At 36.5% G+C, this 27,808-nt stretch overlaps 1 protein-coding gene across 1 annotated transcript; it reads left to right on the forward strand.

The window, feature by feature from the left end:
• Positions 1-1,078: 1,078 nt before the first annotated feature.
• On the forward strand, positions 1,079-25,738 carry LOC121995000 (putative uncharacterized protein ENSP00000383309). Its single transcript, XM_042548863.1, has 2 exons — positions 1,079-1,458; positions 25,315-25,738. Exons 1-2 carry the CDS (start codon positions 1,079-1,081, stop codon positions 25,736-25,738), a joined length of 804 nt encoding a protein of 267 aa, XP_042404797.1.
• Positions 25,739-27,808: the final 2,070 nt, after the last annotated feature.

Genomic DNA, 27,808 nt, shown 5'->3' on the forward strand with positions numbered 1-27,808 from the left:
CGTCTTTCTCATCCACTGGTGTACTTTTCCACAACATTTCATCCTTCGGATGCACCGAACCCGTTAGCTCCTTTCCTGTGTCACCCTTCTCGTTAACTGCGTTTTCCGCTCGACTTCTTGTGTTCCTAAGCTCCTGCACACTTAGACACAATGATCAAATACAACATGATCTAATTTAAATTGGTTGACCATATCAAAACTACCACGGGGTACTTACAATCTCCCTTTTTTTTATGTGCATCAAACCAAATTAAAATTAGGGTCAAACAAAATAATAACATGATTATGTAAACAAGTTGCAAGTAGAATAAAATATTGCAATGCAATGAATTAAAGAAGTTTGCAAAATATGTAAAAATTCTACATCCAAAAAATGTCCCAACTCTCCTTAACTTATATCCATTTCTTCCCTTTGATCACATCAAAAAATAAGGAAAAAAAATACAACAAACAATTAAACAAATTATATTTTCAATAATTAAGCCATTGTACATCAAAAAATAAATCAAAAATTAGTATTTAGTTTCTAAAAATCTTAAAACTTTTTGTTGAATTTAAGCAAAATAAATTAGATCAGTAGAAAATTTTCCAAAAAAGATATGATTTAGTCTAACAGAAATGATTCATTCTATTAAAGCAACAAATATTCAAAAATAAATCAAAATAAAATATTTTTTCAACTCTAAAAATTTTGCTAATTTTTTTTTATATGACAAATAGATTGTCTAATAGTAGAAAAATGAGTTTCTAATTTTCTAATTTTTTAATATTAAAATTTTTCTTTTCGAAAAGATTTCATAATAAATCAGATAAAATTAAAAAAATATCGAAAATTTTTGTGATGATAGTAGACATCATATCCAGATTACATTACAAGTTTTAAATCAAACCAAACAAAATAATCGACTTTGTAATGTAATCTGGATTACATTACAAGGTAGATTACAGGTTACCAAACGTAGCCGTAATGTAATGTAATCTGGATTACAAAAGGTAGTGAAGATTTGTAATCTGGATTACAAAGCAAATGCTATGTAATCCGATTACATTACGAGGTCATTGTTTCACCAAAGTTTAAATGCCGAATATTCCCCTAGTCTGTTATCGACCGCCGCCCGCCACCGGTCGCCGACCTTCGTTGCCGGCCACCGGCCACTGCCGGTCGCCCGCCGCCGGTCGCCGGCCGCCGGTCGCCGGTCGCTGGCCGCCGGTCGCTGGTCGTCGCCGGTCACCGCCGGCCGCCGCCGGCTGCCGGCAATCGGCCTCCACCACCGCTGCCAATTGCCGGTCGTCGATCGCCGGCCGCCGATCACCGTCCGCCTCCGCCACCGTTGCCGCTGGTTGTCGTTCGCCTGCCGTTGCCCATCGCCGCCGATTGGCGAAGACGGTGGCCTGCTGCGGCGACCGACGGTGGCGGCGGCAGCTGGTTGCCGATGGCTACCGTAAACTCCGGCAGAGGTGTGGCGACCGTCGATAGAGGTCACACGATATTTTTGTCATTTTATAATAATATGAATTACATTCCTTATAAAAAATAATGGACACCAAACAAAAGAATGTAATCACGTTTGTAATCAAAGATTACATACATTACATTACAAATTTGATTACATTACAAGCAAGATTACATTACACCCAACCAGACGTAGCCTTATTGTCGCAATAGCACATGTGGTATGAATCACATGCTACGATGTTATTCTCTTTACTTAAAAGAGTGCATGTTGTCTTCAAATTTAACATCGTACAGATTTCGATCTAGACATACCTAACGTCTAATCCTGAATTCAACATATGAATTCTAATCTGGCTTTCAACAGGTTCAGTAAATGGTGGGTTCATTTACTTCGATCATTATTTACACATAAATGATCTCATCTTGACACAATTATCAAGGCGACCTCAACTTATGAATCTGTCTCTAATTTCATAATTTCAACTACGTAAGCTATTTCATAAGTAACGGTCTTACCCCTATTTGTACTTAACAAACAGAGATGATTGTCCATGTGAGTGGACCAATCTCCACCTGCCAACATGCACACCGAGATCTTACATGAATGTAACAAATACAACATATACACTGAATAAATTATGACAAATTACACAATCATAACACAAAGTTTGATTGTTATTTCAATATTGTTACATTATACGAAGTCCCAAAGACTTTACATGTTCTTTAAATGACTCTTTATTCATTGGCTTAGTAAAAGGATCTGCAAGCATAACACGTGTAGGAACATACTCAAGAATGACTTTTCTTTTAGCCACAATATCCCTTACAAAATTATATTTAATTTCTATATGCTTGCCTTTGCTATGATATTTGGGATCCTTGGAAAAAGCTATTATAGCTTGACTGTCACAGTAGACAGTTACTGGACTCCCACTATCCTCAGCAATTTTCAGACGCTTAGAAACCTTCTCAACCAGACTGCTTCTTGCACAGCTGCTGAGCATGCCATATATTCAGCTTCCATAGTCGACAAAGCTACACAAGCTTGTTTCTTGCTGTTCCAGGAGATGGCGCCACCATTCAGCAAGAATACATAGCCTGATGTGGATTTTCTATCATCCAGGTCTCCAGCCCAATCTGCATCTGAATAACCTTTCAGACTCATATCTGATCCTTGAAAACAGAGACAATAATCTGTTGTCGCCTTCAGATATCTGAATATCCTTTTTACTGCCTTCCAGTGTCTCGGTCCTGGGTTTGACTGGAAGCGACTGACCAAGCCCACAACATAGCTGATATCGGGACGTGTACACAACATAGTGTACATCAAACTACCAATAGCACTGGCATATGATTTTTTATTCATCTCAGCTATTTCCTCTGGAGTTTTAGGACACATACTCTTGCTCAACACAGTACCTTTCACAATAGGTGTATGTTCTATGTTGCAATTAGACATGCTGAAATGATGTAACATCTTATTTATATAAGACTCTTGTGACAGACCCAAAAGTCTTTTAGGACGATCTCTTATGATCTTCACCCCTAAGATGTATTCAGCTTCTCCCATATCTGTTGTATCAAATTGTGATGACAGCCACTTCTTGACTTCATTCACATATCCTATGTCATTTCCAGCTATCAGCATATCATCAACATATAATGATAAAATGACATACTTTCCTTTTTCCTGTTTCAGGAAAACACAATGATCCTCATTGATCATTTCAAAACCATAAGATAAAACAACTTCGTTAAATCTTATGTTCCATTGTCTTGACGCTTGCTTTAGCCCATATATAGACTTTCTACATACTTTTTGCTCTTGGCCTTCATCAATGAAACCTTCTGGTTGAACCATATAGATTTCTTCGTCAAGATCACCGTTAAGGAAAGCGGTTTTTACATCCATTTGATGTAATTCTAAGTCATAATGTGCCACAAAGGTCAAAATAACTCTTATTCATACAAATTTCACTACAGAAGAAAATGTCTCTTCAAAGTCAATACCCTCCATTTGGGTATATCCTTTTGCAACTAAACGAGCTTTGTATCTGTTAATCGATCCATCTGCTTTCCTCTTTATTTTGAGAATCCATTTATTCCCAATAGCCCTTCGGCCCGGAGGAAGATCAACTAAGTCCCAAACATGATTTTGAATCATGGACTCTATCTCTTCAACCATTGCAGCTTTCCATTTTTCTCTAACTCTACATCCCAATGCTTCCTCAATGGATTGAGGCTCGTCGTCGTCAATTGGAAGTGTAACCAATGCCTCATTCTCAATATCAAACCTCTTCTTTGGTTTGATCTTACGAACAGTTCTCGGTAAGTTGGGCTATTGAGAAGTCAACTCATGACTCGGCATATCACTCCCACTCGGTTGACTAGACTCAGGTATCCCTTTTGACACCTCTCTTGTTGATAATATCTCATCCTCCTCAAATAGAGGAACATTTTTATCAACATCACCTCTGATTGGGAACTCTGTTTCGAGAAAAGTCGCATCTCTCGAGTTTATTTCGGAGATGGTTCCATGTAGTTGCTCACCTATGAAAACATAACCTTTGTAGGTCTCATGATATCTTATAAAGATACATTTCTTACCTCTAGGCCCTAGTTTTCCATACTTGTGAGAACTATCATGAACATAAGCAGCAGACCCCCAAGGTCTCAGATTACTCAAATCTGGTTTTCTGCCTGTCCAACGTTCATATGGGGTAGATGGAACTGACTTTGAAGGCACTTTGTTAAGTATATAGGCTGCAGTTAATAATGCATCTCCCCAATAGGAGATTGACAAATTAGCTTGCGCCATCATAGACCTAAACATTTCAAGAAGAGTCATATTTCTTCTTTCAGCTACCCCATTTTGCTGTGAGTTCCAGGGATTGTTAACTGTCTAATAATCCCTCTATCATTACATATTATCTTGAACATATCAGACAAATACTCCCCTCCACGGTCAGTGCGTAAAGCCTTAACTTTACGTTCTGTTTGATTCTCAACTTCGTTCATATAACGAATGAAGCAATCTAATGCTTCAGATTTGTGAGAAATCAAATACACATGACCGAACCTAGAGAAATCATCAATAAATGTAATGAAATAGGAAGCTCCATGTCTAGCCTTCACATTCATTGGACCACAAATGTCCGAATGAATTAACTGCAATGTCGATTCAGATCTAATAGCCTTACCAAATGGTTTCCTAGTTGCTTTTCCAGCAAGACAATGCTCACATATAGACAATTGAATCTTAGCTCGAGTGCCCAATAAACCCTCTCTAGCTAATCGATTCATACGTTCTTGTCCTATGTGTCCTAATCTAGCATGCCAAACTTCATCAGTTATATCTGCATCACTAGTTAAAACAATGTTTGAAAAATAACCATCAATAGCATAATTGACATCTGGTTCTACATCAAGAACCATAAAACCATTTGTTAAAAAACCATATCCGATTGACACTGAGTCAATCTTAAGTTCAACAGACCGACTGTAAAAATTAATACAATACCCTAAATCAAGAAGACACGTAACGGAAATAAGATTCCGTCGAATTTCAGGAGCATACAGGACATCATGTAGAAATAAAACTCTACCACCACGTAGGTTGAGTTTGCAAGTGCCGACTCCTTTGACTTCAACTCTTGCATTATTTCCCACATAGATCCACTTGTTGCCAGCTGGTACCCGATGGTACTCAACAAATGTAACTCGTTCCCGAGCTACATGGTTGGTTGCTCCCGAATCTATAATCCATAAAGGATAAGAATCAGCTAACAACACTGAACTAGCAACAAAATGCTCTTGAAAAGAAGACACACTTGGATTTACCTTTTTCGGCTCAGTGCACTCCCGAGCAAAGTGGCCCTTTTTGCCACAATTAAAGCAAGTCAACTTGTTTTTAGGTTTTTTTCCAGTCTTCTTGACTATCTTCTTGATTGGGCCTTGTCCCACAACAACAGCTTCCCTCTTCTTTCCCTTCCCTTTCTTGAACCATTTCTTTTTCTTGGATCCATATGATCCTACAGAACCTACAGCCACATAGGCTTGTCCAGAAATCCTTGCGGATTCAACTCTCTCCGCCTCCAATTCTACATGGCGTGAGACATCAGTGAAAGTCTTGATACTCTCACTGTGAGTTAAGGTCTGCTTCATGGTTTCCCAAGAATCTGGAAGTGAACGTATAACTGCTTGAACCTGTTGTTCATCAGTCAACTCATGACCAGCAGTTTTAAGCTCCCGAATCATGTTCGACATCTCCCTGAGGTGTTGAACCATTGACACATTCGGACGCTTTTTGTAGCTGTCAAATTTAATTGTCAGCTGTCGAAGCTTGCTCAGACTTACTCCACTGTATTTTTCTTTAAGGGCAACCCAGACTTCATGAGCCGTAAGATATGACTCATATTCAAAAGCTAGGTCGTCTACCATTGAACTAATCAATATACCCTTTGCAGTGGAGTCCTTTTTCTTCCATGCCTTATAGGCATCAAGATCTCGTCTGTGTTGTGCAGTGGGACCATCTACAGGTACTTCCATAACCTGATTTACAGCCTCTAGAACTTCTTGTTCCTCAAGTACATATTGTATCTTGAGGTGCCAGATCTTGTAGTTATCCCCATTAAGTTTTTCACCTTTGTTGAGTTCAGCTATTATATTTTTGGTTGCCATAATCTATCATAAATAAACAAATTATTTAGTATTCAGTGTATATCATATGTATGCAATTTATGATTGACTTAATATTACTTTGAGTTGGTTTACAAAATCAAGTGACAACTATGTTTTCACTCATCATCCGTATGACCAATCAAATTAATATTAATCAATTCTATTACATACATCCCAACAAATGAACAAATCATTTATAATATCATGAATTTTTTAATTAAATGAACTAATCATTTAATACATCATGAACTAATCATGCATTATGTCAAGCAAACAGCATAAATAAATGAACATATCATTAATATAAAATTATGCTGTAAATTGTTAACATATAACCAACTGACATGAATGAAATGGACTAACTATTGTTCATACAAAACGACAATAAAAATAACAGAACTCTAATAAACTAGATTGTCAACTACCACTCCCACTAGGACAAACACTAGTGTAGTGGCCAAAATAATCCCTCTCAGCCTGGACTCATTTGGGGTAATCCTAGGCAGGACAACTTCAAGATTTTCAATTGGTTCCCACACACACTCTCCCAGATCCTCTGGATCTTCCTCTGGATCTTCAGGCTCTTCTGAATGCTCTTCAGATTCTTCTGGATCCTCCTCTGGAGGATCTTCAGGATCTTCTGAATCCTCTTCAGATTCATCTGGATCCTCCTCTAGGTCTTCAAGACCCCAATAGAGATGAAGCAACCGTCTGCACATCTCTGAATACGAGATGTGTCCATCATAATCATCCCAAAGTTGGAACGCTATCTGCCTAAGGTTTTCTGGCAATGAATAGACTAGAGCAAATCTTCTGTGTGTGTCTTCTACTGGAAATTCTTCTCGCTCGAGTTTCCAGAACAACCGATCGAGCTGACCAATAAGCCATCCGAGTCCTTGAACAGGGTCGAAATCAAGCTCCTTAATCTCCTCCCAAAGCTAATGTTGTCGTAAATCACGACTAGCCATCTGAAAAATTGAAAATAAATAAGTTAGTACAAAACCGACTAACCAGTACAAAACCGGCTTATTTCAATTTATACAGGCATAGTACCAACATAATAAATCAAGAAAAATAAATCTTCTCGATTTTCAGGAGTTAAGTCGACAATTAGAACTAATCTAATTGGTCAAATCCATCGGATCGGTTGATTAGGGATCCAGATCCTAAGCTCAGTCCATTGTCCTTAATTAGCACTAATCTAATTGGATAGGGATTTTGTGCCTATGTTCTGTTACTTTTTCTCTAAGTCCATTTCTATCAATTTCAGACTTATTGATCAAACTCATATCCGTTTGATCAAACCAATGCCCATTGGTTTAAGTCTGACCAATTAGAACAAATCTAATTGTTTTGATCAAATCTGACCCATTTGAACAAATCTGATCATTTGATCATATTTGGTCCAAGTCCAATTAATCAACCCAAATTGATTTCGGGGTTGGATCAAATTGGTTCGGTTAAACCAACTAATGATTTAAACCTGAACCGGATCTAAATGGACCAAAATTACTTTAGATTATTTATCATAAATGATAAATTAATTGAACTCAATATTCAATTAATTGTCACATGTAAATAAAATTAATACTAACAGTATGCATTATTTGGCAAACAAAAATTATACTTTAATTAAAAAACATAAACATATTATATTTCTTAATTTCAAATGCATGTAGTAATTTATAATAAACGTTACCCTTTTTTTTTTTTTTTTATAAATCTACTGTTTTGCAAAATATTTGCATACTGTTTTGCAAAATATTTGCATGCATGAGTACATGGGAATTTATTTGTTCATAGTTTTTTTTTATAAACATAAAAAAAAACACCCACGTCTTTTGCACCGTGCTTCACAAATGCACGATTTTTCCGTCGGCGCCGTGCCCACGATCGACCACGCCGATGCTGCGCCTCGCCCATAGCCTCCATGCAACCGTAACAGATACAATCGCCGACCACGAAGGCCAATCTCCGGCCTATTTGGGCGGTCATCGGTCATTGTCATCGTCGGTAAATCCATGCAGCGTTGCAATTTTACAAATTTGGCACAACATGTATGCAACGACACATTAGTCGTGCAAAATAGCGACAGGAAATGATGAAGCGATACAGAAAATTTCCAAATAGAGATTTCATAATTCGTCTCTAAGCATTTAGAACTAACACAGCTCTGATACCAATGTAGATTATACTAAATGCATGAAAGACGAATTAAAAATAAATGCGGTAAAAACTTACAGCGATCTCCCGCAAATCCACAATCGGCAATGGCGAAACTCGCTATCGGAACAGCGATCACAAGATCGGAAAGCCCTCCGCAATTCCACAAACCAAATCCCGCCGCCTTGGATGTTCTCCTCTTACTCTCGTCTCACACTCTCAATTTCACACCCCCTGAGCCTTGGACGGACCCCCTTTATATAGGGAAATACACTAGGGGGATAATGGACTTTTCCATTATGTGTAGTGGGGAACATGGGCCACATTCCCCACTATCCCCATTTCCAACATTGTGAAGATGGAATCACAGGCCGAAATGGATGATGCAATTGCCGCTCTTGATTAACAGGTGAGAATACTTTGTTTGAGAAACTTTATTTACCTGCTTATTATCTACTCGCGCGACTAGAGTTTATGTTTGTAGTTTGTACCTGACCAGTTATATTTTATGGTTATAGTGTTCGACGTGTTGGTTGGTCTGAGAAAGATCGTACCGGTTCTACTGTACAAAAATTTTGTACAAGTGTCGAACCTTTCCTAAACAACCTATTGTGTTTTTTAGAAGTTAAATTAGGAATCACAAACAGAACTTAACATTATTAATTTCAAATTTAACTTATCTGTTCTTAATGGTTTATACTTGGATCGCAAGCGGAACTTAACACTATTGATCCAAATCAACCTATGTTATAAATTCAATTTAATATTAATTTTCAAAATTGACTTCCAGGACTGCATGGTGAGGCACATGGCCTTCTTGGATATGGGAGCATCCACCACCGCCTAGACAAAGCCTTTTAAGGAAAGCTAATATTTAATTTCCTTATATAACTCTAGGTTTAAACAAAAAGAACAATCGAATCACAAATTCGAAAAATAAAACTAAAGAAACACAAATTCGAAACAAATCCGAAAACTCTAGAATCATATGCCTTTTGTGTTTGGTATTTCCAAAAATAATTATGCAAAGAAAACTAGTATGATGCGGAAAACAATTACTAGTTATACCTTTCTTTGTAAGCAAATAACCTCTTGATCTTCTACCGTATTCCTCTTCTTATCCCAGACGTTTGTGGGCAATGATATACCGAGATGAGAATCCACCTAAGCCACCTTCTTCTCCAACCAAAATTCAGCCACCATAATTCTCCAAGAGAAGTAGAGGTCCGACCATCGCCACCAAACTCCAAGGGATGCTAGAAACAAAACCTCCTTTCTCTCATTCTTCTCCTAGCTAGAACCGGCCATCAACAAGAGCTCCAAGAGAAGATAAAACCGGCCACTAAAGAAGAAGAGAAGAGGAGAGGAAAAACCTCTAGGGCTAGCCACAACAAGGAGGAAAAGAGAGGAAGAAAAAGAATAGAGTTAGCACACATGAAGGCACCTCTACCCCTTTTTTTATAATCCTTGGCCTTGACAAATAAGGAAAGTTTAATAAAATTTTCTTATTTTCTTTGCCATGAAAAAGGAAAAAATTAATTGATAAAAATCAATTTTATTTTCTCTTATTAAAGTGGATGGCCACCTTAAGAGCTTCCAAAACTAGGTAAGTTTTAAACAAAATTAAAACTCCCTTATTTGTTTCCAGAAATTTAAAAAAAATAAAATTTCTTTAATAATTTTTCCCTTGATGGTGGTTTGTAAAAAGGAAATTTTATAAATTAAAATCTTTCTTTTAAACATGTGGATGATTTCCAAAAAGGAAAGTTATCTCTAAAAATTAAAAACTCCTTTCAATCTACAAATAAGGAAAGATATCAAATCTTTTCTTAATCTTTTGTAGAAACTTATAAAAGAAATATTTAATTTTTAAACTCTCTTTTAAATCATGAACATGGTTAAAAAGGAAAAGTTTTCTTAAAATTAAAATCCACCTTTCAATCTACAAATAAGGAAAGAATTTAAATCTTTTCTTAATCTTTTGTAGAAAGCTATAAAAGGAAAGATTTAATTTTAAACTCTCTTTTAAAACCATGATATCCACATAAGAAATAATTTTAATAAAAATCCCTTTTTATTTTCTATGTGGCCGGTCACACCTAGCTTGGACTCAAGCTAGGGTCGGCCACTAATCTTGGCTCTATCCTTGGGTCTTGGCCGGCCCTAGCTTGGGTTCCTAGCTAGCTTGGCCGACCCCCTTGGGTTGGGTAAGAAGTGGGTATGTGGTGGGTATTAATCTCTATATACAAGAGGCTACGATAGGGACCAAGAGGAGGAATTGGTTTTGGTCTCCTGATGAAATTAAGCTTCCCGTGTTCGCCCCGAACACACAACTTAACTTCATAAATAATAATTCATACCACTAAAAAATTATTATTGAACTACCGCACCAATCCCAAATTATATTTTGGGCTCCTTCTTATTATGAGTGTGTTAGTCTCCCTGTGTTTAAGATGTCGAATGCTCACTAATTAAATGAGTTACTGACAACTCAATTAATATCTTTGTCCAAGAGTAGTACCACTCAACCTCATCGTCTTGTCGGACTAAGTCCACCTACAGGGTTTAACATGACAATCCTTATGAGTTCTTTTTGGAGACATTCTCAACCAAGATAACTAGGACGCAGTTTCCTTCTATAATCAACAACACACACTATAAGTAATATCATTTCCCAACTTATCGGGCTTATTGATTTATCGAGCTAAATCTCACCCATTGATAAGTCAAAAAAATAAATACTAAATATATGTGTTTATTATTATATTAGGATTAAGAGCACAGACTTCTATAATAACTAAGGTCTAGTTCTTTTATCAAGTCAATATAAAAAGAACTTACCTAAAATGGTCCTACTCAATAGACTTAGAGTGTACTATTGTAATTTATTAGTCAAGATTACACTACAACTATTCCAATGGTTTGTTCCTTTCCATCTTAGTCGTGAGCAACTGTTTATAATTTATAAAGATCTGATAACATTATCTTCTGTGTGTGACACCATACACCATGTTATCTACAATATAAATTAATTGAACAACTACACTTAACAAATAAATGTAGGTATTTGACCATTGTGATTCTTTATTTCTAAATAAATGTTTATACAAAAGCTACAGTTTTAGTATACACTCTAACAATCTCCCACTTATACTAAAAGATTATGCTGCCATAAATGCTGCCATACATCTGATTCCCAACCCTTCAACATGCCCATCAAAAGCTCTTGCCTTAAGGACCTTAATGAAAGGATCTACAGGTCATCACCTGATGCAATCTAGGTGGTAACAACTTCTCCTCGTTATATGATGTCTCGTATTGGGTGGTATTTGCGCTCTATTGTGTTTACTTGTCTTATGGACTTATGTTTTCTTCGAGTTTGCTATTGCACCACTATTATTACAATAAATTGTAATAATTTTTTGACAACCCAGAAATCATATCTATGTCCATCATGAAGTGTAACGCCCGAAAATTCTCAAAATTATTTTAGAAATATTTTATGATTTTTTTTGGAATTTTAGAATATTTTTACGGAATTTTTAGAATAACGGAAGTAGCAAAAATAAATGGAAACTTAAAATAACTTAAGCGGGGATTGAACCCGAGACCTATTGGGTCCTACGACTTATAGTGAACTCTAGTAACCAGGTGAACCCAGCAGGGCCGTGCTGAAAGGAAAGGGGAACAATTATATTTATGTTTCAGTTGGGCCGAATTACCCACTAAATATAAATAGGGATTTAAGTGAGGAATTCATATTTTCTTAAACGAGAAAAAACCTTTTCCTCACCCTAGTCACGCCGCCCTCTCCTTTTCCCCCTCACCTCTCGGCGCCAACCTCAAGAAACCTAGGGTTTCTGCCCCCTAGGCTCTAGGAGCACCTTCCGGCGACGACTCCGACACGAGGACGCTCCCCTCCGCGAGAGGAACGCATAGACGCGAGAAGATCGTCGAAGAGATCTCTCCACCGGAAAACCTAGCGATTAGATTTGTAAGAAAATCCGAACATGAGGTAAGAAACCCCTCACCTGCAGTATAAGTAGCTCTCGTATGAATTTCTGCTTTGTTTAGTAGCATACGAATTTTTGACACATAAGTTGTGCAATAGTGCACACTAGGTGTTCGATAATATGTGCAGCACAGGAAAAGAATGCAACTTAGGCATTTTAATAGCTTGGTAAATGCAATAGAAGAATTTATTTAGTAAGTATAGTTTTACTATAGTCATATGGGACTACGGTCCAATGGGTGGGCGCCCACAGTCGCCTCTAGGTTCAGATAACCTAGCTCTAGGTTCAGATAACCTAGCTCTAGGTTCAGATAACCTAGAAATAGCAATATAAGAAGAACTCAGCTATAATTAGTATTTTATTTTAGCAGTGGCACTGTACTGGATTAGATATCCATTGGATTGGGCTCCCATAGTCGTCCCTAGGTTCAGCTAACCTAGTAAACCTTACTAAATTCGGGACTTGCAAACCCGGGTCTAGTTAAGGATGCGCGCATAGCACGTACAGATGTCGGGCCCATCAGCAGCATGATTATTATTTTAATCTATTTATGTAAATAGTTTTCAAAACTCACAAATCAGTTGTGTATACAGTTTAAATTCAGTTCTAGTGTAGTTTTAGTTTCAGCTCAGTTCATGATTCAGCTTGGTTTCCATTATTGATACATGTGATAGCTCTATGATTAGTTTTGGTTTCTATGTTGTATGATACCATGCCATGCTCTCACCTGTTCAGCATGTATTCAAATAGCATGTTTTCAAATCATAAATTGCATCGTATGCATGTTTTAGTGAGGTAGATGGTTTCTTACTAAGCTCTCAAGCTTACAGATACTCTTTTCCTTATACTGCAGATAAAGGTAAAGAAGTGATGGACTAGCGGAGGCTGAAGGTTAATGCGATGAAGATGTGTGTGGAAGGAACCTGGAATAAAGATCTTGGAGAAATTAGCAAACTAAGACCTTAGTTTTACATAGTGTTATTTTTCGCATTTCTAGTTATTTTAATGCCTTGAATTGTGAACAACTTGCTTAGATTGTTAGTACTTATGCTCATAATCTTCGTTATGTGTTATTGGTATGTTTCCAGCTATTATAGAACTCTTGTAGGCGAGTTTGGCACGAATCAGTGCTGAAATCAGAGCCTTGCTGCGAAATCAGAAACCCCAATCGATCAGTGGATCGATTGGGAGCCCTCAATCGATCAGTGGATCGATTGGGAGCCTGGTTCCGCGAACAGTAAGCTTCTGGATCGATCAACCGATCGATCTAGTCGCATTCTGTCGCATACAGTAAGCTTCTGGATCGATCAGCCGATCGATCCAGTCGCATTCTGTTGTGAACAGAGAGTTTGGCGATCAATCGTTCGATCGATCAGGAAATCGCTCCCGCGAACAGAGAGCTCTGGAATCGATCATTGGATCGATTGGCTAGTCTGGATCGATCAGCCGATCGATCCAGAATATTAGCCCGAGCACAGTAGCCATCGGAATCGATCCATGGATCGATTCAACAGCTTGCAATCGATTGAGTTCAATCTGGATCGATTGGGAAGCTAGGTTTCGACCAAGAGACCCTGTAATTCAGCTCCTTGACCATAGGGGATGTAAGATATGCCATGTATACCTTAGATTGCATCCCTTAGCACATGTAGGACCAAGAACTTGTATTAGCTTAGCAAAGTTTAAATTAGTACAGCTTTCCGCACCTAGACTTAGTAATGGTCATGGATATAGCTTAGCACAGCATAATGTGACGGTCCGGCCTTACAGCCTAGCCAGTAGAAGGTGTGTCGTTACATGAAGTTTCTGAGTCATACATCTTCTATGGTTGCCTTAGAGGCTGCTACATACTCAGCTTCTATGGTGAAGTTTGAAAAACATCTATACTTAACACTCCTCCATTGTTATGACTTTACCTCCTAAAGTAAACACAAAACCCCGAGGTTGACTTACTACTGTCCCTATCTGATTAGAACTCAAAATCCATGTAACCCACAGGAATCAAATTATCTACCTTGTAAACTAGCATATATTCTCTAGTATATGCTTTACGGCAATCTAGTGTCCTGGTCCTGGGTTTCTTCGATATCTGCTAACTATGCCCTGGGCAAAACAGATATCCAGTCTCGTACATAGTATTACATACATTAGGCTTCTGATAGCCGAAGCATAAGGAACTACCTTCATGTCCTTTATCTCCTTTGATGTCTTCGGAGATATTTCTTTAGATAAAGCTACTCCATGCCTAAAAGGTAGAAAACCTTTCTTGGAGTCTTGCATGCTAAAACGAGCAAGGATTGTTTCGATATATGAAGCTTGGAATAAGCACAATATTATTTTCTTGCGATCCCTTATTACTTTAATCCCAAGAATATGTGCATTCTTCCAAGTCCTTCATATTGAATTGTTTGGACAACCATACCCTTACTTCTGACAACACTTTGATATTGTTTTCAACTACCAAAAATGTCATCTACATATAGTACAAGAAATACCACCACACTTTCATCACACTACTTGTATACACAAGACTCATCTGGACACTGAATAAATCCACAGGTCTGGATTACTTCATTAAACCAGATGAACTAAGACCTTGAAGCTTTTCTTCAGTCCATAGACCGATTGAGCTTACATACTAGATGCTCTTTGCCCTTTGCAATGAACCTCTCTGATTGCTTTATATGGATGCTTTCTTCAAGACTTACATTAAGGAAAGTTGTCTTGACATTCGCTTGCCAAATCTCATAGTCCTTATAGATAAAAGAATCCGGATAAACTTAAGTATGACTATCGATGAAAAAGTTTCCTTTTTCAACAAGCCTTGCTTTGAAAGTTTCCACCTTCTTTTCTATCCATCTTTTCCTATTGTAGACCTATTTACACCTAATGGCTTTTACACCATTTGGTGGTTCTACAAGCTCCCAGACTTTATTAGAATACATATATTCTAATTCTGTATTCATTGCTCTTTTCAAAGATGTTGCATCTTTATCTTGGAGTGCTTCGTCATATGTCCGGGAATTAGGTTCATGTTCACTAGGGATCAAGTCCAAAGACTCTCCCAAAACATGAATATTTTAGGTTGCCTAACAACCCTCCCACTACGACGAGGTACTTTCTGCAATTGTGTATCATCTGTGATACGTGTTGCAGTTTCTTGTGATATTTCATCTTGTACAGTTGGTACTAGATTAGACGTGTCCTTTATTATTTCCTTAAAAATAAATTTTCTTATGGGTTTATGGTTTATTACATAGTCCTCTTCTAAAAATCGTGCATTGATGCTAACAATGACCTTCTGATTTTTAGAACTATAAACCTTCTTTCGTTTCTCTAGGATAACCTACAAACAAGTGAACTCCTGTCCAACTTATCAGTGTCTCTCATGTGCTAGACCACCCAAATCCGAATATGCTTCACACTAGGCTTACGCCCATTCTGTAATTCTATGGGAGTAGAGAGTTCTGACTTAGAAGGTACTATGTTCACTTCCATTTCCAGTGTATATCCTCAAAACGAATTTTGGTAATTCTGAATAATTTATCATTGATCTAACTATTTCCATAAGAGTCCTATACCTTCTTGCTACACCATTTTGTTGTGGTGTACTAGGTGTAGTTAGTTGGGATTGAATCCCGTCTTCTGATAAGTGACTCCTAAACTCTCCCAAGAGGTACTTTCCACTACGATCTCAGCGTAGTGTCTTGATACTTTTACCTTGACGTTACTCCACATCAGCCTAATACTCTTTGAACTTATCAAAGTACTTAGACTTGTGGCTTATCAAGTAAATGCACTCGTATTTTGAATAGTTGTCTATATAATAGATGAAATATTCGAAACCACCTCTTTCCTGGATAGTCATAGATCCACACAAATCAGAATGAACCGATTCCAACATATCTTTGGCTCCATACCCCTTAGACTTAAAAGCTTGGTTATTTTTCCTTCCAAGTAAGACTCACAGGTTAGAAAGATTTCCACTACCAATGAACCCAAGAGTTCATTGGTTATTATCTTTTGAATCTTACTCAAGTTAATATAGCCTACCTTTAGATGCCAAAGATAAGATTGGTTCATCTCTGAAGGTTACTTTCTCAAATTGTTAGAAGATATGTTATTAATTTCCATTTGTTGCATTGTGGGAGTTATTGGATTTTTAAATTGCCAACTAACATACCAGAACATATAAATTTCCTCTTTTTCTTGATAACAACTTTGTTATTAAAAGAGGCAGAATATCAAGTTCTTTAAATAGTTTAGAAACTGAAAACTAGTTCTTTCTAAACTTGGTACGTAAAGATAATTTCAAAAAATCCATGTTTTATTCCTCTCGGAGGATAAACACCTCCCACTGCAACAGCTACTACTTTTGCAGCAGTGCTCATGTAGACGGTGATTTTCCTTTCATATAGTTGTTGAGTTTCCTGGAACCCCTGCAATAAATTACAGACATGATTAGTGGTTCTCGTATCTACACACCAGGTATCGGTAGATAACTCAACTAAACATGTAATAACTAATGAATAAAATACACCTTTATTGTTCTTAATTCTAAGAAGACAGTCTACCTTAATGTCCAAGTCTTATTTCTAATCATTATAATTGAGACCACTAAGTCTATCCTATAGTATAACAGCTAGGGGATTGACCAATATTTTAAATCCTAAGAATCACAAAAATATTTGGTCAAGAACAATTCCTTAAAAATCCCCTTGAATTTTGTATGCCACGTTAGTGTGGACGTATACAAATTCAAAAAAGAAATTTTATCCATTAATTTTATTATCTCATCAACCTTACTTTATGACAAATAAACTTAATAGTTCATCTTGTCTTTGGTCAAATATTTGGTCAAAATTTTGAATTTAAAATAATATTGATTCCTCAAACAATATTATTTAAATTTACCAACACCTCAAACACCGGGAATTATGCATGCCACCTTAGTGTGGACGTATACAAATTCAACATTCGTAAGAGGAGGGTCTTACCCATTAATTATCTTGTCAACCTTAAATTACCTCAAACGCCATGAATTTTGTATGTCACGTTAGTATGGGCGTATACAAATTCAATTGTTTGTAAGAGGAGGTATTACCCATTTTATATTGTCATCCTCAAACACCGTGAATTTTGTATGCCACGTTAGTGTGGACGTATACTAATTCAAATATTGTAAGAGGGGAGGTTTTACCTAACTTTATGACAAATTAATAGTTGGTATTGCTTTGGTCCCGCAAAACAATAGCAGTGACTCCGTTGGGAAGGATACTATTGAATGCGTCTAAGTGTATACCATTACTTGATACTTAGTCCATTAAATAGGATTATGCCCCTTCAGTTGGAGAAGATCACACGCTCCTAAAAAATTTCCTATAACCATTCATTAAGGAAGTTTGATCTAGTGATCCGCAACAAACTCATTCGTTGTGGAGGGAGGCACTCAGAGCCAACACGTAAGCTTGTTGCATCACTTACAAACCAGTAATGGAGACCGTGAAATTTATTTAAAATCCCTCTCCCACTTAGTTATATAACACATGCGCACACACACAGTAAATAAAAGCAATAAATTTGGAAATTAATTTTCCAACTATTATGGCATTTGCATTACTGTCCTCCGTGTGCTCCAACCCTAGCTGCTGTCATTTTTAGCCATCGCCATCGGGTCGAGTTGTCGCATCTATCTTGCTTCTTATTCCGCTACGCCTCTGGTCCTCCAATAGCACCACGCCTTGCAAAGATACGATCCGCGACAAAAATAGAATTTTACATATATCGATCCTATATTCCATAAAGGAATGTACATGTATTCTAGATCGAACAAAAAGGTAAAATTCTAATAATTAATACAGCTCCTACTGTATTTAATTTTACAATCATGCACACACAATAAAATGCCCTTGACATGTCCAAGGGTCCAATCACACACAATATCTATATGGCATAATAGTTGGAGCCTGCAACCATAAAGTTAACACATCCTACTATTATCCTGCCTAAATTATGTATGACATGTGCATAATCTATTTGAAAACCAAACACACAGAGGTAAACCCTAGCTCTGATATCAATTGTTGGTTGGTCCTAGGAAGATCGTATCGGTTCCACTGTACAAAAATTTTGTACAAGTGTCGAACCTTTTCTAAACAACCTATTGTGTTCTTTAGAAGTTAAATTAGGAATAGCAAACGAAACTTAACATTATTGATTTCAAATTTAATTTATCTATTCTTAATGGTTTAGACTTGGATCGCAAGCGGAACTTAACACTATTGATCCAAATTAACCTATGTTATAAATTTAATTAAATATTAATTTCTAAAATTGACTTCCAGGACTACATGGCGAGACACATGACCTTCTTGGGTATGGGAGCATCCACCACCGCCTAGACAAAGCCTTTAAGGAAAGCTAATATTTAATTTCCTTATATAACTCTAGGTTTAACCAAAAAGAAAAATCGAATCACAAATTCAAAAAATAAAACTAAAGAAACACAAATTCGAAACAAATCCGAAAACTCTAGAATCATATGCCTCTTGTGTTTGGTATTTCCAAAAATAACTATACAAAGAAAACTAGTATGATGCAAAAAATAATTACTAGATATACCTTTCTTTGTAAGCAAATAACCTCTTGATCTTCTACCGTATTCCTCTTTTTATCCCGGACGTTGTGTGGGCAACGATCTACCGAGATGAGAATCCACCTAAGCCACCTTCTTCTCCAAGCAAGATTCGGCAACCACAATTCTCCAAGAGAAGTAGAGGTCCGACCACCACCACCAAGCTCCAAGGGATGCTAGAAACAAAACCTCCTTTCTTTCCTTCTTCTCCTAGCTAGAACCGGCCATCAACACGAGCTCCAAGAGAAGATGAAACCAGCCACTAAAGAAGAAGAGAAGAGGAGAGGGAAAACCTCTAGGGTCGGCCACACCAAGGAGGAAAAGAGAGGAAGAAAAAGAATATAGTTAGCACACATGAAGGCACTTCTACCCTTTCTTTTATAATCCTTGGCCTTGACAAATAAGGAATGTTTAATAAAACTTTCTTATTTTCTTTGCCATGAAAAAGAAAAAATTAATTGATAAAAATCAATTTTATTTTCTCTTTTTAAAGTGGTCGCCCACCTTAAGAGCTTCCAAAACTAGGTAAGTTTTATACAAAATTAAAACTCCCTTATTTGTTTCCAGAAATTTAAAAAAAAATAAAATTTCTCTAATAATTTTTCCCTTGATGGTGGTTTGTAAAAAGGAAATTTTATAAATTAAAATCTTTCTTTTAAACATGTGGATGATTTTCAAAAAGGAAAGTTATCTCTAAAAATTAAAAACTCCTTTCAATCTACAAATAAGGAAAGATATCAAATCTTTTCTTAATATTTTGTAGAAACTTATAAAAGAAATATTTAATTTTTAAACTCTCTTTTAAATCGTGAACATGGTTAAAAAAGGAAAGTTTTCTTAAAATTAATATCCACCTTTCAATCTACAAATAAGGAAAGATTTCAAATCTTTTCTTAATTTTTTGTAGAAAGCTATAAAAGGAAAGATTTAAATTTTAAACTCTCTTTTAATACCATGATATCCACATAAGAAATAATTTTAATAAAAATCCCCTTTTATTTTCTATGTGGCCGGTCACACCTAGCTTGGACTCAAGCTAGGGTCAACCACTAATCTTGGCTCTATCCTTGGGTCTTGGCCGACCCTAGCTTGGGTTCCTAGCTAGCTTGGCCGACCCCCTTGGGTTGGGTAAGAAGTGGGTATGTGGTGGGTATAAATCTCTATATACAAGAGGCTACGATAGGGACTGAGAGGAGGAATTGGTTTTGGTCTCCCGATGAAATTAAGCTTCTCGTGTTCGCCCCGAACACACAACTTAACTTCATCAATAATAATTCATACCACTAAAGAATTATTATTGAACTACCGCACCAATCTCAAATTACATTTTGGGCTCCTTCTTATTATGAGTGTGTTAGTCTCCCTGTGTTTAAGATGTCGAATGCCCACTAATTAAATAAGTTACTGACAACTCAATTAATATCTTTATCCAAGAGTAGTACCACTTAACCTCATCGTCATGTCAGACTAAGTCCACCTGCAGGGTTTAACATGACAATCCTTATGAGCTCCTTTTGGGGACATTCTTAACCTAGATAACTAGGACACAGTTTCCTTCTATAATCAACAACACACACTATAAGTAATATCATTTTCAAACTTATCGGGCTTATTGATTTATCGAGCTAAACCTCACCCATTGATAAGTCAAAGAAATAAATACCAAATATATGTGTTTGTTATTATATTAGGATTAAGAGCACATACTTTTATAATAACTAAGGTCTAGTTCTTTTATCAAGTCAGTATAAAAAGATCTTATTTAAAATGGTCCTACTCAATACACTTAGAGTATACTAGTGTAATTTATTAGTCAAGATAAACTAATACCTAATTACACTACGACTATTCCAATGGTTTGTTCCTTTCCATCTTAGTCGTGAGCAACTGTTTATAATTTATAAAGAATTGATAACATGATCTTTTGTGTGTGACACAACACACCATGTTATCTACAATATAAATTAATTGAACAACTACACTTAACAAATAAATGTAGGTATTTGACCATTGTGATTTTTTATTTCTAAATAAATGTTTATACAAAAGCTAGGCTTTTAGTATACACTATAACAAGACGATTATAAAATATTATAGTCAAAAACTTAACATAACAAAGATGAGATTGCGAGGTATCCAAAGACGGCATTGCTATAAACATTTATGATGAAGTAGATGGGTTCCAAAGATGAGATTTCCAAAGACAATTAATCGATTCTATTGTTAGATAGATTGAGTCGAATAAAACTGAGGGATAGGAAGCAAAGAAACACTTTACTCGGCATAATAGTAGTGATTTAAGAGATTTGTGTATTGCTAACATATAATTTACCTAAGAGATAGATTCATGATGGGACGACAATCATGACGAGAGTAGTTAACATGATAAATGAGAACTTATTCATAAAATTATTGTTCCCATGTGGATCTATACTAATTTGAAACTGATTGAATGTGTTTCTCTTTGTGTTGGCACTTGGACAGAGCTTGGATGGTCAAGCAATACACGTAAACATTGTAGAGGAGAGGCCATGGCGTGCTTTTTGATATCGAAAAATTGAAATATTATTTGTCAGAGAGATTTTAGTGACAAAATATCGATATCTGAAGAAGAAGATTCGGCCGTCGCCAAAGAGTTTCCCACCAAGAGGGTAAAGGATTAATAGCTAAATTTCTCCGGTTAATCAGTCTTAATAAATTTATTATTGTATTCTAATCTGTTTAAACCGTTAATATATTGGTTATTATTATTATTTTTTATTTTTCATTTGATACGTGAGATATACCCTTTATTTATATATATATATATATATATATATATATACTCGGAACATTGAAATTGAAATTGAGATCATAGTTTTATTTGACAATTATAATAAAATGGTATGACAAATGTGATTTATTTGAGTTTGTGCAATGTATGCACGCTAATGTAAAGACTGAGGACATGGATCACATTCAGGACAATTTCCAACACACAAGCTGAGTGAGGGAAAACACTTGCTTGGTATTATGGTTGAGCAGCAATAGCAAGTGGAACCATCGGGGCATTTCGAAATGATACAAAAAGGTTCTATCATTGTATGATCCATTGGTTTATATCCCATAGTGGTGATATCGCGAGCTGTATATGCAAAACAAGTAATAAAGCATAAAATCAGTGCCACCAAGGATATGCACTTGTAAATTACCTAAACATACATCAAATCTATATATACTTACATTGATTTAAAACGAAAAGACTAGCAAGAACCAAAAGCATCATTGCCAAGCATTTAGTAGCCATCTCTTGCTTGCTTGCTTGCTTGTATATATTATTTTTTTTTTGCAAAGCTAGTCGAATTACAAGGTTATTTATAGCATTCTTCTTTAATTCTAAATAAGGAAATAAAATTATTAAATACATTATTAAAGTTTCTCATCAAAAATATGTATAAGCTGTCAATTGTACATTTATGTATTTTTAATTATTTTAAAATATTTTTTATAAGGAAGAGAATTTATTTCTTATATATATATATATATATATATATATATATATATATATATATATAAAAGAAATATAATGACCTATAAATAAAGGATTTCAAATTAATGGCATATGAAAACGGCTAATTTGCAATTAGTGATGATAATCGACATAGGCCACCCACCATGATTGGTTCCTAACCTAGCTCACTAGCTGAGCATCATCAATTTAGATTGATTAATGAAGGACTCAATCTCAAAGTTGATCCGAGTAGGACGGTTCAACCCAAGTGTCAAGACTAAAATAATCTACTTGCCAAACTTTCGCTCAAATAATTAAATATATAAATTATTATTTTTTAAAAACAATAAATTTTATAAAATATATTCTTAGATTTTTAATTATATATATTTGATACGGTGATGACGTGGAGTCTCATCAAAGATAAGTCAGAGCAAGGAAGATCGGTTGACGTAAGGTTAAAGTCAAGCAAGGTGTCAAAGTCGGCCGAGCGGACCAGCTATGGTCACACGAACAGCATGACCGTGTTGGTACAGTGGGGCCGATAAGAGGAGGATGAATTGCCTATAAAATAAAATTAACCCCTTCTTGTAATTTGGACTGGATTAGAAACACAATTAAAATAGTAATCATAAAATTAAACTAAACAACTAAACAACAAGGTGTCAAAATCGGTCGAGTGGACTAGTTATGGTTGCATGAACAACATGACCGTGTTGGTACAGTGGGGTCGGTAAAAGGAGAGTGAATTGCCTATAAAATAAAATTAACCCCTTCTTGTAATTTGGACTTGATTAGCAACACAATTAAAATAGTAATAATATAATTGAACTAAACAACTAAAAAGCAAGGTGTCAAAGTCGGTCGAGTGGACTAGTTATGGCTGCATGAACAACATGACCGTGTTGGTACAGCGAGGCCGGTAAAAGGGGGTAAATTGTCTATAAAATAAAATTAACCCCTTCTTGTAATTTGGACTTGATTAGCAACACAATTAAAATAGTAATAATATAATTGAACTAAACAACTAAAAAGCAAGGTGTCAAAGTCGGTAGAGTGGACTAGTTATGGCTGCATGAACAACATGACCGTGTTGGTACAGCGGGGCCGGTAAAAGGGGGTAAATTGTCTATAAAATAAAATTAACCCCTTCTTGTAATTTGGACTTGATTAGTAACACAATTAAAATTAATAATAAAACTGAACTAAACAACTAAAAAGAAAGATTAAGAGACTCGGGTTTTACTTGGTTGCAACCTAAGTGGTTGTTAATCTAAGACAGTGAAAGACACTAGAAGATCTCCTTCATTGCAAGTGGAGAAGCCTCTTACAATCGTTGAAAAGCTTAAGAAAATGCTAGAAAAGCATTACAAGAGTTGTAATTCAAGTTGTTGAATATTTCCTAGGTCCAGAGGTCTTTTTATAATCTCTGTAAAATGTTATCCGCAGCTTGAAGGGGCCTTCAAAGTGGTCCAAGGCGCCTTCCATCGAATAAATTTGATCCCTTGAAGATAAAACATTATCCTCTGGTAACGTCTAGAGAAGGCGTCTTCATGGACCGAAAGGTGATGAAGGTGCCTTCGCACTGTTCATCGAAAACATCTTTCAAGTCATGGATGACACCTTCCATAAGGAAGATCAACTCCCCAAGAGCTGATTTCTTCGTGTGAGTGATGCTCCAACTAACCGGAGTTGAGCTCATCCAAACCCAACTTCGACCTTCTCCTCGAGTAGGTTTCCCTCCCTGACTTCTTGTCTCTCGAACACCGCGCACGTCTTTCTCATCCACTGGTGTACTCTTCCACAACATTTCATCTTTCGGATGCACCGAACCCGTTAGCTCCTTTCCTGTGTCACCCTTTTCGTTAACTGCGTTTTCCGCTCGACTTCTTGTGTTCCTAAGCTCCTGCACACTTAGACACAATGATCAAATACAACATGATCTAATTTAACTTGGTTGACTATATCAAAACTACCACGAGGTACTTACAATCTCCCTTTTTTTTTATGTGCATCAACCCAAATTAAAATTAGGGTCAAACAAAATAATAACATGATTATGTAAACAAGTTGCAAGTAGAATAAAATATTGCAATGCAATGAATTAAAGAAGTTTGCAAAATATGTAAAAATTCTACATCCAAAAAATGTCCCAACTCTCCTTAACTTATATCCATTTCTTCCCTTTGATCACATTAAAAAAATAAGGAAAAAAAAATACAACAAACAATTAAACAAATTATATTTTCAATAATTAAGCCATTGTACATCAAAAAATAAATCAAAAATTAGTATTTAGTTTCTAAAAATCTTAAAACTTTTTGTTGAATTTAAGCAAAATAAATTAGATCAGTAGAAAATTTTCCAAAAAAGATATGATTTAGTCTAACAGAAATGATTCATTCTATTAAAGCAACAAATATTCAAAAATAAATTAAAATAAAATATTTTTTCAACTCTAAAAATTTTGCTAAATTTTTTTTTTATATGACAAATATATTGTCTAATAGTAGAAAAATGAGTTTCTAATTTTCTAATTTTTTAATATTAAAATTTTTCTTTTCGAAAAGATTTCATAATAAATCAGATAAAATTAAAAAAATATCGAAAATTTTTGTGATGATAGTAGACATCATATCCAGATTACATTACAAGTTTTAAATCAAACCAAACAAAATAATCGACTTTGTAATGTAATCTGGATTACATTACAAGGTAGATTACAGGCTACCAAACGCAGCCGTAATGTAATGTATTCTGTATTACAAAAGGTAGTAAAGATTTGTAATCTGGATTACAAAGCAAATGCTAGGTAATCCGATTACATTACGAGGTCATTGTTTCATCAAAGTTTAAATGCCGAATATACCCCTAGTCTGTTATCGACCGTCGCCCGCCACCGGTCGCCGGCCGCCGGCCACTGGCCACCGCCGGTCGTCGCTCGCCGGCCGCCGTCGGTCGCCGGCCGCCGGTTGCCGGCCGCCGCCGGTCGCTGGTCGTCGCCGGTCACCGCCGGTCGCCGGCCGTCGCCGGTCGCTGGTCGTCGCCGGTCACCGCCGGCCGCCGTCGGCTGCCAGCAATCGGCCGCCACCGCCGCTGCCAATTGCCGATCGTCGATCGCCGGCCGCCGATCACCGTCGGCCTCCGCCACCGTTGCCGCTGGTCGTCGTCCGCCTGCCGTTGCCCATCGCCGCCGATTGGCGAAGACGGTGGCCTGCTGCGGCGACCGACGGTGGCGGCGGCAGTTGGTTGCCGATGGCTACCGTAAACTCCGGCAGAGGTGTGGCGACCGTCGATAGAGGTCACACGATATTTTTGTCATTTTATAATAATATGAATTACATTCCTTATAAAAAATAATGGACACCAAACAAAAGAATGTAATCACCTTTGTAATCAAAGATTACATACATTACATTACCAAACGTAGTAATGTAATCAAGATTACATTACATTACATTACAAATTTGATTACATTACAAGCAAGATTACATTACACCCAACCAGACGTACCCTTATTATCGCAATAGCACATGTGGTATGAATCACATGCTACAATGTTATTCTCTTTACTTAAAAGAGTGCATGTTGTCTTCAAATTTAACATCGTACAGATTTCGATCTAGACATACCTAACGTCTAATCCTGAATTCAACATATGAATTCTAATCTGGCTTTCAACAGGTTCAGTAAATGGTGGGTTCATTTACTTCGATCATTATTTACACATAAATGATCTCATCTTGACACAATTATCAAGGCGACCTCAACTTATGAATCTGTCTCTAATTTCATAATTTCAGCTACGTAAGCTATTTCATAAGTAACGGTCTTACCCCTATTTGTACTTAACAAACAGAGATGATTGTCCATGTGAGTGGACCAATCTCCACCTGCCAACATGCTCACCGAGATCTTACATGAATGTAACAAATACAACATATACACTGAATAAATTATGTCAAATTACACAATCATAACACAAAGTTTGATTGTTATTTCAATATTGTTACATTATACGAAGTCCCAAAGACTTTACATGTTTTTAAATGACTCTTTATTCATTGGCTTAGTAAAAGGATCTGCAAGCATAACACGTGTAGGGACATACTCAAGAATGACTTTTCTTTTAGCCACAATATCCCTTACAAAATTATATTTAATTTCTATATGCTTGCCTTTGTTATGATATTTGGGATCCTTGGAAAAAGCTATTGTAGCTTGACTGTCACAGTAGACAGTTACTGGACTCCCACTATCCTCAGCAATTTTCAGACGCTTCAGAAACCTTCTCAACCAGACTGCTTCTTGCACAGCTGCTGAGCATGCCACATATTCAGCTTCCATAGTCGACAAAGCTACACAAGCTTGTTTCTTGCTGTTCCAGGAGATGGCGCCACCATTCAGCAAGAATGCATAGCCTGATGTGGATTTTCTATCATCCAAGTCTCCAGCCCAATCTGTATCTGAATAACCTTTCAGACTCATATCTGATCCTTGAAAACAGAGACAATAATCTGTTGTCGCCTTCAGATATCTGAATATCCTTTTTATTGCCTTCCAGTGTCTCGGTCCTGGGTTTGACTGGAAGCGACTGACCAAGCCCACAACATAGCTGATATCGGGACGTGTACACAACATAGTGTACATCAAACTACCAATAGCACTGGCATATGATTTTTTATTCATCTCAGCTATTTCCTCTGGAGTTTTAGGACACATACTCTTGCTCAACACAGTACCTTTCACAATAGGTGTATGTTCTATGTTGCAATTAGACATGCTGAAATGATGTAACATCTTATTTATATAAGACTCTTGTGACAGACCCAAAAGTCTTTTAGGACGATCTCTTATAATCTTCACCCCTAAGATGTATTCAGCTTCTCCCATATCTGTTGTATCAAATTGTGATGACAGCCACTTCTTGACTTCATTCACATATCCTATGTCATTTCCAGCTATCAGCATATCATCAACATATAATGATAAAATGACATACTTTCCTTTTTCCTGTTTCAGGAAAATATAATGATCCTCATTGATCATTTCAAAACCATAAGATAAAACGACTTCGTTAAATCTTATGTTCCATTGTCTTGACGCTTGCTTTAGCCCATATATAGACTTTCTACATACTTTTTGCTCTTGGCCTTCATCAATGAAACCTTCTGGTTGAACCATATAGATTTCTTCGTCAAGATCACCGTTAAGGAAAGCGGTTTTTACATCCATTTGATGTAATTCTAAGTCATAATGTGCCACAAAGGCCAAAATAACTCTTATTGATACAAATTTCACTACAGGAGAAAATGTCTCTTCAAAGTCAATACCCTCCATTTGGGTGTATCCTTTTGCAACTAAACGAG

Source organism: Zingiber officinale, chromosome 6A (assembly GCF_018446385.1).
Source record: "Zingiber officinale cultivar Zhangliang chromosome 6A, Zo_v1.1, whole genome shotgun sequence".
NCBI classification, from domain to species: domain Eukaryota; kingdom Viridiplantae; phylum Streptophyta; class Magnoliopsida; order Zingiberales; family Zingiberaceae; genus Zingiber; species Zingiber officinale.

Coding starts and splice junctions, on each gene's coding strand:
- LOC121995000 (XM_042548863.1), top strand. CDS start 1,079: ATGCCGAATATTCCCCTAGTCTGTTATCGACCGCCGCCCGCCACCGGT. Junction 1,459..25,314: donor TACCGTAAACTCCGGCAGAG/GTGTGGCGACCG, acceptor ATATACCCCTAG/TCTGTTATCGACCGTCGCCC.